The following is a 19,502-nucleotide window of genomic DNA, read 5'->3' on the forward strand; positions in this document are numbered from 1 at the left end:
TGATTGAATGTATTTTCTGGGCATATCTGCCGACATGATTGCACGTATTTTCTGGGCATATCTGCCGACATGATTGAATGTATTTTCTAGGCATATCTGCCAACATGATTGAATGTATTTTCTGGGCATATCTGCCGACATGATTGAATGTATTTTCTGGGCAAATCTGCTCACATTATGTGTATTTTCTTGAGAAAACCTGCACAATTATGTAAATTTTCTGGGGAAAGGGTCACCAAAACTTGGGCCCACTGTCTTTGCGTTGCACTTTTCAAGGGAACCTAAGGTGAGAATAATATTGAGGCTGCCATATTTCTCTCCTTTTAAGCAATACCAGTTGCCTGGCTGCCGTGCTGGTCCTCTACCTCTTATTCTTTCAACCATAGACCCTGAACAAGCATGCAGCAGGTCAGGGGTTTCTGACAATATTGTCAGAACTGAGAAGATTAGCTGCATGCTTGTTGCTGGTGTAATTCAGTTTATTACTGCAGCCAAATAGATCAGCAGGGCCGCCAGGCAACTAGTATTGTTTAAAAGGAAATAAATATGGCAGCCTCCATATCACTCTCACCCCGGGTTCACTTTAAATTACAGTTAGCTCCGCCCTCATCCGGTCATTGCCACGCCCATTTTTTGTCACGCCACTACGCACCACAGGTTCTATCCACACCCATTTTTTGCAGGTTATAGCCACACCCATTTTTTGTCCTAGGGGCCCGCAATTGCAATTTTGCACAGGAGGCCACTGCTGGCTGTGTCCGCCACTGCATGAGGGTCATACACAAAGGAAGACTCCCTATTATAGCCCAAATCAATGTTTATCTAGGAAGCAATGCAACTCATTGCGTTCATTAAGTCCCAGATTCCCACAGGCATTAGTGATAGATATCAGTCTTGCCTCCTCCCTGCGTAGACACTTCTCCCTATCCCCCCTCTATGGGGAATATCAACAGTTTTCAGTCCAAAAAAATCTTAAAACATCTGCGTTCCCACCGTGGTCCTGCAATATTAACCTTGTTGCCCCTTTTCCTGCCTCAATGGCATGGTAATGTTCCTGGAAGCGGGTCCCCATCTGTCTTGTTGTTTCTCCAATGTAAAAACGGTGACAGGAACAGACCACTGCATACACCACAAATTTAGGTCTGCAGTGCATGAACTCCTTTATTCCCAGGGTAACACTTCCCAGACAGACAGATCTACCCGGTATGAATTTGCTACAATGTGTGCAATTGTGACATTTAAAATTGCCGACCGGTCTCGACTGTTCCAGCCAATTCAATTCTCATTGTACCCTGAACTCGCTACACATAAATATGTCCCCGATCTTACGAGCTTTGTGGAACACAACCAGTGGTCTGTCCCCTACTGTTGACCTCAAACCTGGGCTCTCCCTCAGACTTGTCCAGTTCCTGTGGATACTTGAGCGTATCTTATCGGCCATGGGTGAGCAATTGAAGACAAATGGGACAGCTTTCTTTGGTGCCTGTCTAGGACTCCCTCCTCCCCCTCCTTACTTTTCAAAAGTAGGGATCGTGACATTCTATTGGCTCTGTCATAAGCCTGTACCAAAAAGGACATGGGATAGCCTCTTGCCAACAATCTCAGCCCCAGTTCCCTGCTCTGAACTTCAAAATCCTACTGCTTTGTATTGTTCCTTTTCAGCCTGAGGAATTAGCTGTAAGAAATAGAGTTAAGAACATGGCGCAGGTGGTAGCTGGAATACAATAAGATTGAATTGGTGGCCGTTGTCTTACGAAACCCCCTGCTCAACCGGTTTCCGTCCTCAGGGTAGATCATCAGGTCTAGAAATTCTAAACGATTACCACCCCACACCCCATGTGAACCGCATTTTGAGATCATTGGTGCAGAGCCAGCCCACGAAATCCAGGAATTGAGAATTGCTTCCCCTCCAGACCATCAGGACGTCAGCGTGGAGTGCGGGAGCCGGCTAAATGATACCCCCGGCATATGCACGTGAGATTTGTCGTTGTCACATGCCTGGAACAGGCCGTGACTTTGATTAGAGGAAACTCCTGACTGACCCAACCCCGAAAAAGGCGGTCCCTTCTTCCGCTGTGCAGGCTGGGTGGCTCGGAGTGAGGTCCCAATGTGACGAACGCTCGGTAATGAGCCAGAGGCGGTGGTGGTGAGTCCCTCCTCTTCATGTTCAATCTGCAATGTACTTTTTGATATATATGTGTGCGTGTCAGTTAGGCTATTGGTCTCTGAAGAAGCAAGTGTGTTTTTTGCGAAACAGCTGTCAGACCAGCCGTGACTGATATCTGTTTGGTGGGATGAAATAAAGCTGTGATTTTTGCAACATATCTGGTGCCTGGATCTTGCCTCTCTTCTGTCTCCTCAAGATAAATAGACAGTGGGAGCCAGCGCAGGATTTGTACTTTTCAGCGCCCAAGACCATTGCCATCAAGCACCCCCCCCACACTTTATATCATTCTGTCCAACACCCTGACTAGTGATCACTGGTTTGCAGGAAGAAAATCCTGTTTTTTGCCTAGTACACACAATGCTATTTCCTGTCAGATTGGGTCAAATCAAACATTTCCAACAGGTCTAATCTGATTTCCAATTGTTACACCGATACAACCCATTAATCTGATGGGAAAATGCAAGGTGTGTACCAGGTATTATTGACTCGTGTACATGGGTGTATCTTTCCTCTCAGCTGACAACAAATTATTGTGTTTAAAACATAGTAAAAAGCTGAGCAGCGCTACTTAAAAACAGATGAATGCTTACCTGCAAAAGTGTGCAAGCCCCACTAATGGGATAAAGTACACACTGAGCACACACATGACCTGTCTACCGCTTGGAGGATGTTGGTTTCCTCTAACAGCTTGCATGCAACTTGTTAGGTACTCGTCCCTCCCACTGTCGTAGAAGTCTTTCCTCCATGGGAGGGGACCTAACACTAACTAAATTATACCTATGCATATGCATAGCCTGGGCGCGCTATCAAGTAAAATTGAAAATTGCGTAAAAAAAGTGGGATCAGCGCATCACCAGGCCGCCACCGATTGGCCTCAACTCAGAGATGCGCTGAGCCCCCCCAGGGACTGCAAACGCACCTTGAACCAAACAGAGGCTCTGCATATACACCAAAAGCAAAACTGTTAAGTGGGAGCAGCTGGCCGGAAATAAATTAAAACATAGTAAAAAGCTGAGCAGCGCTACTTAAAAACAGATGAATGCTTACCTGCAAAAGTGTGCAAGCCCCACTAATGGGATAAAGTACACACTGAGCACACACATGACCTGTCTACCGCTTGGAGGATGTTGGTTTCCTCTAACAGCTTGCATGCAACTTGTTAGGTACTCGTCCCTCCCACTGTCGTAGAAGTCTTTCCTCCATGGGAGGGGACCTAACACTAACTAAATTATACCTATGCATATGCATAGCCTGGGCGCGCTATCAAGTAAAATTGAAAATTGCGTAAAAAAAGTGGGATCAGCGCATCACCAGGCCGCCACCGATTGGCCTCAACTCAGAGATGCGCTGAGCCCCCCCAGGGACTGCAAACGCACCTTGAACCAAAGTGGAGGGACGAGTACCTAACAAGTTGCATGCAAGCTGTTAGAGGAAACCAACATCCTCCAAGCGGTAGACAGGTCATGTGTGTGCTCAGTGTGTACTTTATCCCATTAGTGGGGCTTGCACACTTTTGCAGGTAAGCATTCATCTGTTTTTAAGTAGCGCTGCTCAGCTTTTTACTATGTTTTAATTTATTTCCGGCCAGCTGCTCCCACTTAACAGTTTTGCTTTTGGTGTATATGCAGAGCCTCTGTTTGGTTCAAGGTGCGTTTGCAGTCCCTGGGGGGGCTCAGCGCATCTCTGAGTTGAGGCCAATCGGTGGCGGCCTGGTGATGCGCTGATCCCACTTTTTTTACGCAATTTTCAATTTTACTTGATAGCGCGCCCAGGCTATGCATATGCATAGGTATAATTTAGTTAGTGTTAGGTCCCCTCCCATGGAGGAAAGACTTCTACGACAGTGGGAGGGACGAGTACCTAACAAGTTGCATGCAAGCTGTTAGAGGAAACCAACATCCTCCAAGCGGTAGACAGGTCATGTGTGTGCTCAGTGTGTACTTTATCCCATTAGTGGGGCTTGCACACTTTTGCAGGTAAGCATTCATCTGTTTTTAAGTAGCGCTGCTCAACTTTTTACTATGTTTTAATTTATTTCCGGCCAGCTGCTCCCACTTAACAGTTTTGCTTTTGGTGTATATGCAGAGCCTCTGTTTGGTTCAAGGTGCGTTTGCAGTCCCTGGGGGGGCTCAGCGCATCTCTGAGTTGAGGCCAATCGGTGGCGGCCTGGTGATGCGCTGATCCCACTTTTTTTACGAAATTATTGTGTTTATTGTCAGAGTCCCTCAGTAGTGACGAAGCAGAGCTGAAGGAAGCCAGAGAAGTGTTCATCTCGCTCTCTCTTCTACTGTCATCAAGCCGCGTCCCAGTTATGGTGATTAGTAGTCTGGAGCTGTACAGAGGAGGAGGAGTAGGGTGCATGATCAACGCTGGAGAATGCCACAATGGTGAGTAGTACTACCGATGCACATATCACAGTGCTGCAGGAGGATCAAGTGGCGGTGGCGGAGGGGGGGAAGCGTCAGACTTTGGGAGGGAGTGTACTGGGGAGTTCAGAGATCTTTTAATTCATTTACCAACTTTAACCAAGATAGAGGCTGCGGCCTGGGGGTCGGGTGGGAGAGTCGAAAAAAACCTCACTGATTTCCGCATGTTTTCCCCCTGTGTCTGTAATTTACCGAACATCATCCGCAGGCAGGAAAATGTACAAGAATTACGCAAAGAAAAAAAAAATAACGAATGAGGCTGCTGTGTCATGCTCCCAGCTATAGGAGTGTGGTTGTTGCAGCAACTTGTCCAGACGGTCGTTTGTATAGTAGCAGTAAGCGTTATAGCGTAGCACTTAGTGGTCAGTGACTAAGGCAGGTTCTTTGTCCTATGTGTTGTCTGTGCTTTTTGTAGTTTGTTCATCTGTGTGCTTTTTTGTAAAAAAAAATATTACTGTTTATAACACCACACATTTATACACTTTAAAACACCACACATTTTACTGTTAATAAAGCTTTTTATTGTCTAATTGCACAATGTCTACCGGGGTGCTCCGCTATGGTGAAGGGAGCTGAGGGGAGAGGCGCAGAGGCGCAAGGCATTGCAACTTTTTCTCCCTCCAGGGTTGTCAACTCATTGAGGAGAGGCGGGTTGAGGCAGTTGTGGAGCTGATGTTGCAACAGCAGGCCAGCAGTTCCACTACTAGCAGCCGATGACCTCAAGCGACATCTCGTGACAATTAAAAAGGGGAATAAAAAGGGCGCCCCATAGACTTACATTGTATAACTGTTAAAAAATGGTGCAGGCAATGTGCCTTACACTTATAACGCTAAATAGCTTTATAAGTGTTCAAAAATGCAGCGGGGGTCGGGGGAGGAGAGAGGCAGCGGGACACTGGAGGGCATAGGCAGCGGGGGAGGATGTGTGCAGAAGCATACGTTACCTTGTCCTGGGCCGCCGATCGCTCCTTCCCTCCGCTCCTTCACTTCTTCCATTTGTTTACTGTAGTCCTGCAGCCGGCCAATCACCATGTGGCTTCAGTCTCCGCATGGTGATTGGCCGGCTGCAGGACTACAGCAAACAAATGGAAGGAGCGGAGGGAAGGAGCGATCGCCGGCCCAGGACAAGGTAACGTATGCCTCTGCATACATCCGATGCCTATGCCCTCTAGTGTCCCGCTGCCTCTCTCCCCCAGACCCCGCTGCCTATACTAGCAGCCCCCTGCATGTTTTTCATGGCGCACCGCTCTGCAATCAATGTATCATAAAACGAAATGTACCGTTTTATTGTGTTTACATTAAAACGGTAAATAGCGTTTTATGATACATTTATCGGCAGAACGGTGCGCCATTTTTCTCCCTGTGCCATTTTCAGATGGACCCCGACATCAACCCAACGGTCCCCAACTCCCTAGACGAAACCCGCAGGTGAACCTGAGGCCTGGTGTGCAGGTCGGGGATGTGCAGGAGGAGGAGGAGGAGGTGCTCTCCTGTTTGTGAAGAGTTTTCTCCTGGGTGATATTTTTACATTTTTCAATAAAATGCCTTTTAAGCCACCAGCAAGCAAAAAAATACTTAAAATAATTTTGATAGTACTTTTGCACTTACTTCTCAGTACTTTTTTAGTTGAAAAGTGCTGGAAAATTATTTAAAACCGAAGTTGAAAAATTATCTCCTAGGAGAAAAGGTAGGAGAAAACTGGAATTGCATATGGGCCTTAGAATGCTGAGTAGTGTGTAAACTGCAAATATTAGAGAAAGATGCAAAGTTATAAAAAAAAAGCTGTATAACTAAAAATAAAAATATGAGAATATTTTTTGCTACTAATGTTCTAGCAATTATCCGTACTACACAACCAATTCATTATATCATAATTTTTTGTTTTGCTTCAGTGTCTCTTCAAGTTGGCATTGTATTTCACATCACTTTGTGTGTCTTTTTTTTTTTTTTTTTTTTTTTTTTTAGGAAGTGGGGAATCTGTACGATATGTTTCACACGCGGAACAGTCTTCACCGAAGGGCGTATCAGCATAAAACTACGAACATTATTGAGATAATGTAAGTCTATCACTTTTAGGGCTGGTTCACACGGGCGTCTGCTGAGCTTTTTGCTTGGCATTTGCTTGGGAAGCGTTCAAGGCTAGCAGTTCTGGTCTCTGCTATTGTTTCCTCGCGTTTACCGCCTCTGAAAGCAGCATGTTGCTTTCGAGACTAGACGCAACGCCGGGATCTACTGCCAGGCTTTCATGAAAGCCTGCAAAAGCCAGCTCTAAACGCTCCCATTCACTTGCATGGGATGGCAGTAGATCCCAAAAAACGCTGCGTCTGAAACGCCGCGTTAAACGCCACGAAAACGCCCGTCTGAACCAGCCCTTAATTGTCAGTGTTGCCTGATCCCTAAATAATTAAACTTCTCAATGTAAAATTATCTTAGATTACTGAATATTAACTACATAAATGATGTCAATGAAATATGATTTAGCTACAGATACTTCCGTTTTTCTTTCCTAGTTAATTTGAAGTTTTAATCTGCAAGCTAAAAAAAATGAATCAGAGGGTACATGTTGTACAGTTCTGGAGATATTCGCTACTAAAGTTATGTGTAAATGTCAACTTTTTACTCTTTCATTCTAACCAGACTTCAGTAGCCTAAGGCAATGCCACATCATTGCATTCCTGCTGATCTGGAGGTGTGTTTAGCTTCTAAGGGTGACAATGGTTAATTTGCATATATTCAGCAGTGATGCACTGGGAGACATCTCGGAGCTCACTCCAACCTGAATTATCGCAGTACTTTCTGATTTAAGAAAGCAAACTTGTTTTCCTAAGGCTGGTTTCACACTGCAAACTGGCAGTAGCATTGCGGTGCGGCACGACTGCCGCACAGCCTCGCCAAAAACAGACCTTCAGGGACCACCGTGTTAGTACACAGTGTTCCCTGTCTGGCCACCAGCCAAGCAGGAAGTGATGCGTTATTGCGGTCACTTCCTGCTTCGGGTATGCGGAAGTGTATTGAAAAATATGCTTCCATGCATGGGTACCGTGACACCAACTTTAAAAAAAAAAAACCTGCGTCGCCATAGACTAACATGACTTCCGAGCCGACGGGGGTCCCGCCAAGAATTTCACTTACCTGGGGCATCTGCCAGTCCCCTAAATTAAAGTAACTTAAAGGTTCCCTTTAAGTTACTTATATTCAACCAGCAAGTAATTTTTTGACTGGAAATTACATTGGTGTCTCCCAAAAGAAAATTAGACGATGTACAAGAGGCATTATTGTGATTGTCTGAGCTTTTATTTACATTTGAGCAAAAAATGTCCAGTCCAAAATTATTCATACCCTTCTAAATAACCAATAGAAAAGCCTGTATTGGCTGTAACAGCAATCAAATGCTTCCTTTAATTGCAGACCAGGTTTTTTGCATGTCTCCGCGTATTTTTGCCCATTCATCTTTAGCAATGAGCTCCAAATCTTTCAGGTTGGAGGGTCTTCTTTACATCACCCTGATCTTTAGCTCCCTCCCACAGATTATAAATTGGATTCATGTCAGGACTCTGGCTGCCACTCCAAAATGTTAATGTTGTTGTCTGTTAACCATTTCTTCACCATTTTTGCTGTTTGTTTTAGGTCATTTTCAAACTGGAATGTCCACTAGTGCCCAAGGCAACGTTTCTCTGCAGACTGCCTGATGTCGTTGAGAATCCTCATGTATTGCTCTTTTTTCATGCCGCCATTTACTGTGATTAGCTTACCTAGTTTATTGGCTGAAAAACCCCCCAGAGCATTAGGTTCCCACCACTATGTTTAACAGCGGGGATGGTATTCTTTGGGTTGAAGGCTTTTCCTTTTTTACGCCAAATGAAGGAAACATCATTGTGACCAAATAATTCAATTTTTGTGTCATCTGATCATAACACAGAAGGCCAGAAGTATTCTTCTTTGTCCAGATGAGCATTTGCAAAGGCCAAGTGAGCTTTTGTGTGCCTTATCTTGAGAAGTGGCGTCCCCCTTGGTCTGCATCCGTAGAACCCAGCAGTGTGCAGTGTCCTTTGGATTGTCTGCCTTGAGGATTGCCACCGGTAGAACCCAGATTCACCAGGATGGCCTTGGTGGTGATCCTTGAATTCTTTTTCACCTCTCTCACTATCCTCCTGGTCAGCACAGGTGTCACTTTTGGCTTCCAACCACATCCTGGGAGATTTTCCACAGTATGGAACATTTTGTATTTTTTAATAATACTTTGCACTGTAGCCACTGCAACTGAAAACATTTAGGCATTGCCTTGTAGCCTTTTCCTGACTTGTGAGCAGCCACAATGCGATGCCGCAAGTCCTCATTAAGCTCCTTTGTCTTAGCCACGACTGTCCACAAACCAACTGCAGAGAGCTGCTGTTTTTCACCTGTTGAGTTAATTAAAACAGCTGTTCCCAATTAATCAGGGTCATTAGGATGCTTTAGAACAGCTTGGACAATTTGGAATTGTATAGAACTTTGGATTTTCCCACAAACTGTGACAGTGTGTGAAGGGTATGAATAGTTTTGGACTGGACACTTTTTGCTCAAATGTAAATAAAAGCTGAGAAATGGCTTTTTCCCCAATAATGCCTCTTGTACGTCTAATTCTGTTTTGGGAGACACCTATGTCATTTTCCTTCAAATAATTACTTGCTGATTGAATAAAAGTAACTTTAAGTCAAAATTTTTCAGGGGTATGAATAATTATGGGCAGCACTGTACATGCCGCTGGGTTATGTAGTATGGGCATCGGGAGATCATGTAAAGACATAGGAGGGAGTGTGCAGACCAGACAGGTGAGTGCTTCCTGCCAAGCCCCGGGTAACTGGAGGTAGACCCAGGGGTTCTGTCACGTTTTACATCAGGGGTGTCCAAACTTTTTAGGATAAGGGCCATATCACCATTCTTTGCAGATTACTGTTGGGTACATTATGCCTGTGGCATTTGTCAAATAAAACATTTCCACAGGAAATAACCCAAATATTAATAAAATTGTCTGCTCCTAATCATTGGCTGTTACTGCTACAGTGGTGGCTGACAACCTACAGGCGAGCAAAAGGGAATGCATAGCGGCAACATAAGGTGGCCCCTACATGCGGCACTGCATCTATAGCCTGCGGGCCGCATGGTGTTAACAACTCTGGAGAGCTTTGGAAGCCACTATAAAAGTCTAAGTGGGCAGCACTTTGAACATGCCTGTTTTATATAGATTTCAAAGTGATATCTATTAAATGTGTTGCAGTAACAGATCCCTCTCTGATCAGATGTGGATTAGAGAGGGAACATCGGGAGAAAGTCTGTGTTGCCACCTGTCTGCCTGTCCGCTGTCCTCCGCTCGTCCCGAAACCGATCAAACACTACAAGAAGCACGGGGCTCCCAGTTGGCTTGTAAAAAATCCTACCTAGCATCAGGAAGGATTGGTCCACCATGTACCAATGAGAAAGAATTGTCCCTGTTGCAGTAGGATTGCCATTGGTCTTCTGCAAACCAATGGGTGCCCTATGCTTCTTCTGGTCTCTGATCCCCTGCAGTAGACAGACTGTCGGCAGCGCAAACAAATGTACAGGACAGGTGAGAATTTTCCATGTGGTGACCCGCCTAGTGGGAATGCACACTGTGTGGTTGGATAATGTAATAGTTAAGGGCTCTGCACCTGACACAGGCAACCAGGGTTTGAACCTTGGCTCTGTCTGTTCAGTAAGCCAGCACCTATTCAGTAGGAGACTTTGGGCAAGTCTCCATAACACTGCTACTGCCTATAGAGCGCGTCCTAGTGGCTGGCACTTTGAGTCTGCCAGGAGAAAATATAAGTCTTTGACTTTACATTGCAGCTGATGCGGTTGCGGAAAAATGCAGCAGGTCGGGACTTTGTATTTGAGATCCAGCCATAGTTAACCACTTAAGGACCAAGGGTGTTTCTAATGATCGGTGCTGCGTGGGCTCTACAGCCCGCAGCACCGATCAGGAATGTGGCCGGGCGATCAGACTTCCCCCCTTTTTTCCCCACTAGGGGGATGTCCTGCTGGGGGGGTCTGATCGCCGCCGGCTGTGTTCGTTCGGCGGGGGGGGCTCCTCAAAGCCCCCCTCCGCAGCCATTTCCGCCCTCCCTCCGCTTACCTCCCTCTCCCTCTTCATCAGTAATGCGCAGGACGGAAGTCCGTCCTGCGCATCCTAGGATAGGCTTTAGCCTATCATATGCCGGCAATCCCCGGCCAATCAGAGGCCGGGGATCGCCGATCTACGTCACGGCGCTGCTGCGCAGCAGCGCCGTGTGATGTAAACAGCGGGGATTTCTTCCCCGCGTGTTTACATTTCGCCGGCGAGCCGCTATCGGCGGCTCTCCGGCTGTTCACGGAGACAGCCTCCGTGAACTGGCATGGAAAGGCCGCTCGATCGAGCGGCCGTTTCCATGCTATACCACTAACGACCCGCCGACGCCTATCGGCGTTAGGCGGTCGATAAGTGGTTAATCACCAAGTTCTCCAGATGTAAGAGGGGCACCTTTGCCCGTGAGTCCCAAAGTAAAATTTCCTATGGAAAAAGACACGGACATTGACACTTATCTGCAGACTTTTGAGAAAGAATGCCATCTGTATCATCTGCCCCAGGAGCAGTGGGCAAGATACTTGACCCCCCCAATTGGGTGACAAAGCGTTTGGTGCTTTCATGGAGCTACCAACAGAAACATTTGAAGATTATGTGGTTATCAAGGATACTATAATTGCCAAGGATTAATCTTTGCAGAAAGGACCCACAGACACTTATGCAGATGTGGCCAGACATTTACTTACCACATTCTGACAATGAACACAAGGCCTTACGAAATACTCTTACCAGCCCCTATGCATTTGTCTTGCAGATGTTTGACAGTTTGTATTGTAGTGTAAGCCTGCAAAAAATGGCGCAGAGCTTGCAGACACCTTTGTCACTAACCGGGTGCCTGACTATCACAGAACTTTGATGGCTGGAAAGAAGGGAAACCTACATTATTCACTCTGCCTGCCCCTGTGAGCTGTATGTGCCATAGCAGCCTGCAGTTGGAACAGCTGCTTCCAAGCCAGGTGCACCTGATGAATGCCAGTGTCACTACTGTCGCTGGCCCGGACATATGACATTTACCTGACTATTCCATCAACTAGCCCACAGCAAGCTAGCGGATTTTCACTATCTTTATCATCTTCTGTGCTACTCACTGGTGGAAAAGAGGTCTACCACAGCTACAGCAATAATCACCTGATCAAAGTGGTCAACCAGACCATCCTTGGCTTTTGAGATACTGGAGCAGACCTTGTTGTGGAGGGAGATTTCATATTTGATAGGTACTTTACCCTTATGGGAGTTGGGGGGCACCTGCTCTCGCCCAAGCTTGGTTGAGATCGTGAGAGGTTGTTGGTATTCTGAACAATGTCTCTGTTCCTGTGTTGCTGGGAAGAGATCTGGGAATTCTGATGTCTTATTATGAGTCTGCTGCAAACACCTCAGATTCCCAAGCTGAACTATATCTACCCACCAGGGTACTTTGCAAACTCAGAGAAAGGGAGATGGGTTGGGAGACAGTTCCTAACTCTCGCCTAGTGATGGAGACAGGGAAAAGGTACCTGTTTTTGTGTACAATCAAGTAGTCATTGCTTGTTTAATACTTAACTTATAACTGTTGCTCTGAATGCATGTTTAAGTGATGTAATCAATGAGAGTGAGTGTAATTATAATGTTGTACCTGTGTTAGCAGTCACCTGCAGTGCTGCTAAAGGTCCATACACACGTCAGATTTTTTTAAACGACCTGTTGTTTGGACGTCCCGTCGTTCAGTCATCCGGACGTCAAATCGGGCGTGTGTACAGTCCGTCGTTCAGCTGATTAGACTGGTCTTGAGCGGTCGTTCAAGACCAGTCTTATCAGCTGAACGACGGTCTGTACACACGCCCGATTTGAAGTCTGGACGACTGAACGACGGGACGTCCAAACGACGGGTCGTTTAAAAAAATCGGACGTGTGTATGGACCTTAAGAACCTGATAAAGAGCAGGTAGAAGGGATCTCCTCTCCCAGCTCTGACCACAAGGATATTAACCTTAAGCAATTGACCTCATTGGCTGAGACTTTGGAAAATTGGCTGAGACTTTGCATTGCATTTGCATTTTTATTGGAGTAGAATTAAAGCTGATGCAATTAATTATTGCCAGGCATGTGTTGCTTGTCACAAAGGGAAAAAGGCCGGGGGCACCAGCAAGCCTATCATAGGTGAGGCCTTTCAAGATGGCTGTCAACATACCGTAATCAATATAATGCCCATCGCTGGCGGTTCTGGAAAGAAGTACATCCTAACGGTGGTACATTATGTCACTTGTTAGAGTGACAGAGGCAGTAGCTTACCTGGATGACATTGTAGTGTTCAGTACCTTCTGGGAAGAACACCTCAATCACTTGTCACATGTCCTAGAGGAGCTGTGACAGTTAAATGGAGTAAGTTGGTGTGTCAGAGGTGCATTTTGTACACTGGGTGGTTGGTGACACCCTAAAATACAAAACTGTTAAGGTTGACACCATAATGGCATGGCCTCGGCCTATTACAAAATAAGCAGATTCAGGCATTACTAAGGACAGCAGGATACTAAAGTACATTTGTTCCAGTCTATAGTGCCATAACTAAACTCCTGGCTGATGCAACAAGTAAAAAGAGAACAAAAGGTAGTAAAATTGACCCCAGAGTATGAAGATTTCCGGACCTTGAAGGAGGCGCTGACCAATGCTCCTGTACTCCATGACCTCTGGGGGTTTAGAATTTGCTTCACTTCACATACAATATAAAAGCATTAAAAAATACTGAACTGACCAGGGGTTGACCACCTATTTCTATTCTTCCACACTGTAAGCACACATGACCATATCTATGATTTAGTTTAACTGCACCGCTGCATAACCCAAGTGAAAATTGCATGTAAACTGCTTGTGTACGACACACTATTTGTTTAACTCAGATGATCCTGGCATGCCTTTTTCTATAGCTGAAATGGCAAAGTTGCACTTAATATGAGGTATAATAGCTTCTCAATGTGCATGTCTTGCATGGTGTCTTGAGCATTAGTGTACCTTGGAGCTTCTTCACCAGGTCTGTAATTTAGGGCAAAAATCAGCCTTTACCCACCTTTGTCTGCTGCTGAAGAAGGTCTGGTGGGTCTGCTGGCTGCTTTGACAGCTCTTTGTGTTCAGTTGTCAGTACCCAGAAACTTGCAGGTCACGGCCGTGTGAGGCAGTGTGCGCCGGCTGTCAAAGTGGAGGTGTCTGCTTTAGCTGCACACTCAGAATCAGAATCAGAATTGTGATGTCCCAGAGACTTCGTTCTAAAAAAAAAAAAAAAAAAAGTTACAGATAGCACCTCCGGTACAGTCTTGCCCACACCCGCAAGAAAACTTCGGGCAGCACCTTCGGCATGCCCCTGCCCACACCAGCACCATCATCATGCAAAAGAACTGCAGGTAGTCAGACTATAATGGAGGGGTTGCAGCAACCATGTGGCTCAGAGCATTAGGACCAGCCTGATTGCATGGACCTTTTGGAAGCTATAAAAGCCTGTCAGGTGGCTCTCAAATAAAAAAAATGGATGCCCTGGATGAGGGTCTTAGCCTTATCAGGCAAGATTTCCACAAGATGGGATAGCGGGTGACTAAAGCAGAGCATAGAGTTTCAGATGTGGAGGACACCACAAGGGGCTATGCTGCTTCTATTGAATCCATACAAGGCAGGATTAAAACTTTGGAACACAGGGTCCAATCTGCAACAGAAGAAATCCTTTAAGAATCCTGGGTCCAGGGACTCCCCGAAGAGTCAGATGGCAGAGACACCACCCAATCTATGGAGACCTTGTTTTGCTTGCTTTTTCCTGATGCCATTGTTTGTGGTCTAATTGCTCAAAGAATCCTAACTAAAGCAGGAACCCCAGGCTCAACCTACCCGGCTATTCATATTTAAAATACTTAATTTTAAGGATTGTGACCTTATCTTAGTAGAGGCGCAGAAGAAGGGCCAATTCAAGTATAAGAGTGACATTTTAATCTCGGATTACACTATCAAGACGCAATAGTTGGGAAGGGTCTTCAGTGCAGCACCGGGGCTCAGGGAGAACCAAATTAAGTATATTATCTTCCATGTGCTCCTCTGAGTGGTCGATGGAGAGATCACTAAATTCTTTGATCCCTTGAAGTTGTTACAGAGTGGTTGGAGGGCCTTCCAGGCCTTTGATGGAGCTGATAATGGTGGACTGGTAACTACTGGACTATTATTACTGTTTCTTCTATCGGTCTAAAGTCATTTCTTCGGTCCTACTACATTATTATAAGGGCATTGTGAGTATATCGGTCCCTTATAAATGATGTTAAAAAGACCTGTTGCTGAATCTGCTACCGTTACCATTCAGGGATCAGTCACATCTGATGGCTAGAAATACGATGAGCAGACTGACGTTAAAGATTGGTCGCACAGTTGCCGACAATGTAATGTGACAACCACTGACCAATCCCGCATTACTAGGCCACAGTTGCCATACAGGTCTCATGCACTAGAGACTTCTGGAGGCAAATACATGTACAATCCCAATTGTATGTACAATTGGTAAAATAAAAACATTGATTTGACCCTGGAAATTGGGTAATTTCACGGCCACCATTTGATTTGGAGGAAAGAGACTCCCGCTAGCTATTCCTAGAAGGAAGAAAACGGTTATTTGCAAACCTAACTAGCAAAATGACAATTTATAAGAACATAATAAAACAATGCGGTATAACTCTTCGGAGGGTAGATTCTTTGTAGCAACAATCAGATGACCAGAACAGGCATGAATGATGCTGTATGCAAATTTAACCATGGCAGTGCCTGTGTGCTCTTCTATTGATTCCATGAGAATTTGCATGAAAATTCGCATACACCCGCATAGTGGTATGCGGTATGCGAATTCTGATGGCTCTGCCATGCAAATTTTTTCCACGGACGAAAACGCTCAGAAATCCTGAAAAGTGGAAACAGTCCCATCCACTTGTATAGGCTATGCGAATTCGCATGCGACAAACACATGCAAATTCGCGATAGTGGAAACGGGCCCTGAATGATAAAATCGTTAGTTTTATTCTAAAACTATACACACAAATATACAGGGTGGGCCATTTATTGGGATACACCTTAATAAAATGGGAATGGTTGGTGATATTAACTTCCTGTTTGTGGCACATTAGTATATGTTAGGGGGAAACTTTTCAAGATGGGTGGTGACCATGGTGGCCATTTTGAAGTCGGCCATTTTGAATACAACTTTTGTTTTTTCTATAGGAAGAGGGTCATGTGACACATCAAACTTATTGGGAATTTCACAAGAAAAACGATGTTGTACTTGGTTTTAACATAACTTTATACTTTCATGATTTATTTATAAGTTTCTGACCACTTATAAAATGTGTTCAATGTGCTGTACTTCACTGTTTCTCGTTAAGGTGCCCATACATCAAGTGATGATGGGCAGATTCGACCAAGAGACAGATCTCTCTCTGACCGAGTCTGATAAAAAAATATATAAGTATATATAAGTATATATATATATGTATATATATATATATATATATATATATATATATATATATATATATATATATATAGAAAAGGTTTATACCGATGTAAAATAAAAGTGGAAGTGAAATTCCTTTGCGGATAATATGTCAAGTGGTTATGTCATACTGTACCTTTAGCAGAAATACAACCCCAAAGCAAAATGTTTCCACCATGCGTGACTGTGGGGATGGTGTGCTTTGGGTCATACTGCGTATCTCTCTTCTTCCAAACACAGTGGTTGAAGTTTATGCCAAAAAGGCTTGATTTTTGTCTCGCTTGACCACAGCACTTTCTCCCAAGTCTTCCCTGAATAATTTAAACCTATACTGGCAAACTTAAGATGGGCCTTTACATTGCCTTCTTGAGTATGGGTACCTTAAGGGCACTGCAAGATTTAAATCCATTACAGCGTAGTGTGTTATCATTGGTGTTCCTCCTCCTGTGCAGTTGTGAACTGATTCTTCACCTCTCTCATGATTATTCTCACCTCATGAGCCAAGATGGTCATTTCATAGTCTAGCCCTGATGGGACAGTGTGTCTATCTTCATATGTTTCTGTTTGTTCCTCACTCTTTCAACAAAGGATTGGGTAAAAATGTCTAAAATCCTGCTGACATCCTTTATCGGTTTCTTTCTTTCTCCAGGATTACTGAAGCCTTTAAGAAAGCTGAACCATTCATTAAGATAGAAGGCTCAGAAGGCAAGCTTTTTACAATGTCTGAATCTGTAGATAACATGGAGGCATACACCAAGCTCACAGGTGATTAACTAATATGAAGCAGCTAGAGTAACTAAACACTTTGGACCTTATTTATATAGCATCCATTTGGAAACCCAAGTTATATTTCTGCTTGTACTTGGGATTTAAAGTGGTCTGAAACTCTGACATAATATGCAACAAAAATGTGTTTTCCTACTTTTTATTACCCATACAGTTATGATATTTGCTTTGGTGCACAAGTAATATTGCCAGCTTACAAATTACAAGTTCCGAATGTACAGTATATCTGCTCTGAAAGCTGCCATTGCATTTTATTTTAGCTTCTTCTTATTATATATTAAAATCTTCTAGTGAACTGTTGTAAACTGTGCGGATGCTTGTAGCACAGATAGCTCCTTTTCATTTGGTACACACAATGTAACAGCTGAAGAATGTAAACAAAAGATACTGTTATCTCCACTTCAGATCAGATCCTAAGCTGAAGGGGCTTTCCATGGCAGTATAAAGTGCTGTGTTTAACTGTTTAAATGCTGTTCTGCTACAATTGTATTTTGTACTAGTAGATTTAAGGCTGTAAGGAATTTTTTACAGCAAAGAAGAAATGCTGAGTTTCAGACCACTTTAAGTTCTACTTTAACCACTTCAGCCTATCTGGATGGCTGCACTAACTGCCACTGTCCCCGCGTGCTCCCACCACCTTCTGCTGCCCCGGAGATCAATGAATGGGAACACAGTTCCTATTCATTGATCTGTGTCTCCATATGAAAAAACGGCAGCTTCTCTGAAAAGCCGCGATTTTTCAAAGTGCCATGTCATCCCTTCAGTTCCTGTAAGCGAGAGCTCTCGCTCACAGCATGAAAAACAAAAACAAAACAAAAAATCACTGTGCCATCTTGTGGCCAAATAGTAAAACTACATCTACATATATATATATATATATTTTTTTTTTTTAAAATATACACAATTATTTACATTTAAAAGTATCTGTTTACCTCCCCACTCCAAAAAAAACCCCAAATAACATTTTTAATTAAAAAAAAAATTAAAAAATTTACAATTTAAAAAAAAAAAATAGTTACCTAAGGGTCTGAACTTTTTTTTTTAATATGCATGTCAAGAAAGTATATTACTATAATTTTTTAAATTATAAGCTTGTAAATAGTGATGGACGCAAATTGAAAAAATGCACCTTTATTTCCAAATAAAATATTGATGCCATACATTGCTATAGGGACATAATTTAAATGGTGTAATAACCAGGACAAATGGGCAAATAAAATACGTGTGTTTTAATTATGCTAGCATAATTTTTCAATTTCCATTTTTTCTTAATATTCCCGTTAAAATGCATTTAGAAAAAAATAATTCTTAGCAAAATGTACCGCCCAAGGAAAGCCTAATTGGTGGTGGAAAAAACAAGATAAGGCAAAGGAGGAGAAGCAACAGCAGCAGGCACTACGGCAGCATACATGAAACAACCACTTCAATCTTGACAGGTAGATTCCTTGGGTACTAGGTATGGATAGATTTTAGCATGCTGCAGACTAGAAAAACAGATCAGCATTCATGGACAAGTGTGAAGAACATGGAGTCTGGCACTGCATTCACATTCCATAAAATGTGCTTTATTGTGTGCGGCTCATCAATATACAGTGGTGTGAAAAACTATTTGCCCCCTTCCTGATTTCTTATTCTTTTGCATGTTTGTCACACTTAAATGTTTCTGCTAATCAAAAACCATTAACTATTAGTCAAAGATAACATAATTGAACACAAAATGCAGTTTTAAATGATGGTTTTTATTATTTAGTGAGAAAAAAACCTCAAAACCTACATGGCCCTGTGTGAAAAAGAAATTGACCCCTGAACCTAATAACTGGTTGGGCCACCCTTAGCAGCAATAACTGCAATCAAGCATTTGCGATAACTTGCAACGAGTCTTTTACAGCGCTCTGGAGGAATTTTGGCCCACTCATCTTTGCAGAATTGTTGTAATTCAGCTTTATTTGAGGGTTTTCTAGCATGAACCGCCTTTTTAAGGTCATGCCACAACATCTCAATAGGATTCAGGTCAGGACTTTGACTAGGCCTCTCCAAAGTCTTCATTTTGTTTTTCTTCAGCCATTCAGAGCTGAATTTGCTGGAGTGTTTTGGGTCATTGTCCTGCTGCAGCACCCAAGATCGCTTCAGCTTGAGTTGACGAACAGATGGCCGGACATTCTCCTTCAGGATTTTTTGGCAGACAGTAGAATTCATGGTTCCATCTATCACAGCAAGCCTTCCAGGTCCTGAAGCAGCAAAACAACCCCAGACCATCACACTACCACCACCATATTTTACTGTTGGTATGATGTTCTTCTGCTAAAATGCTGTGTTACTTCTACGCCAGATGTAACGGGACACGCACCTTCCAAAAGGTTCAACTTTTGTCTCGTCGGACCACAAGCTATTTTCCCAAAAGTCTTGGCAATCATTGAGATTTTTTTTAGCAAAATTGAGACGAGCCTTAATGTTCTTTTTTCTTAAAAGTGGTTTGCGCCTTGGATATCTTCCATGCAGGCCATTTTTGCCCAGTCTC

The 19,502-nt window shown here is 43.8% G+C and overlaps 1 protein-coding gene across 1 annotated transcript in view; it reads left to right on the forward strand.

The window, feature by feature from the left end:
- Positions 1 to 19,502, forward strand: part of LOC137540944 (deoxynucleoside triphosphate triphosphohydrolase SAMHD1-like) — a 372,279-nt gene that overhangs the window by 312,865 nt on the left and 39,912 nt on the right. Inside the window, exons 13-14 of the mRNA XM_068262118.1 lie at positions 6,559 to 6,650; positions 16,848 to 16,963. Of these exons, the coding sequence (XP_068118219.1) occupies positions 6,559 to 6,650; positions 16,848 to 16,963 (208 nt within the window). The remainder of the gene's footprint in view (positions 1 to 6,558; positions 6,651 to 16,847; positions 16,964 to 19,502) is intronic.

The sequence above is a fragment of the Hyperolius riggenbachi genome, chromosome 12 (genome assembly GCF_040937935.1).
Source record: "Hyperolius riggenbachi isolate aHypRig1 chromosome 12, aHypRig1.pri, whole genome shotgun sequence".
In the NCBI taxonomy this organism is placed as follows: domain Eukaryota; kingdom Metazoa; phylum Chordata; class Amphibia; order Anura; family Hyperoliidae; genus Hyperolius; species Hyperolius riggenbachi.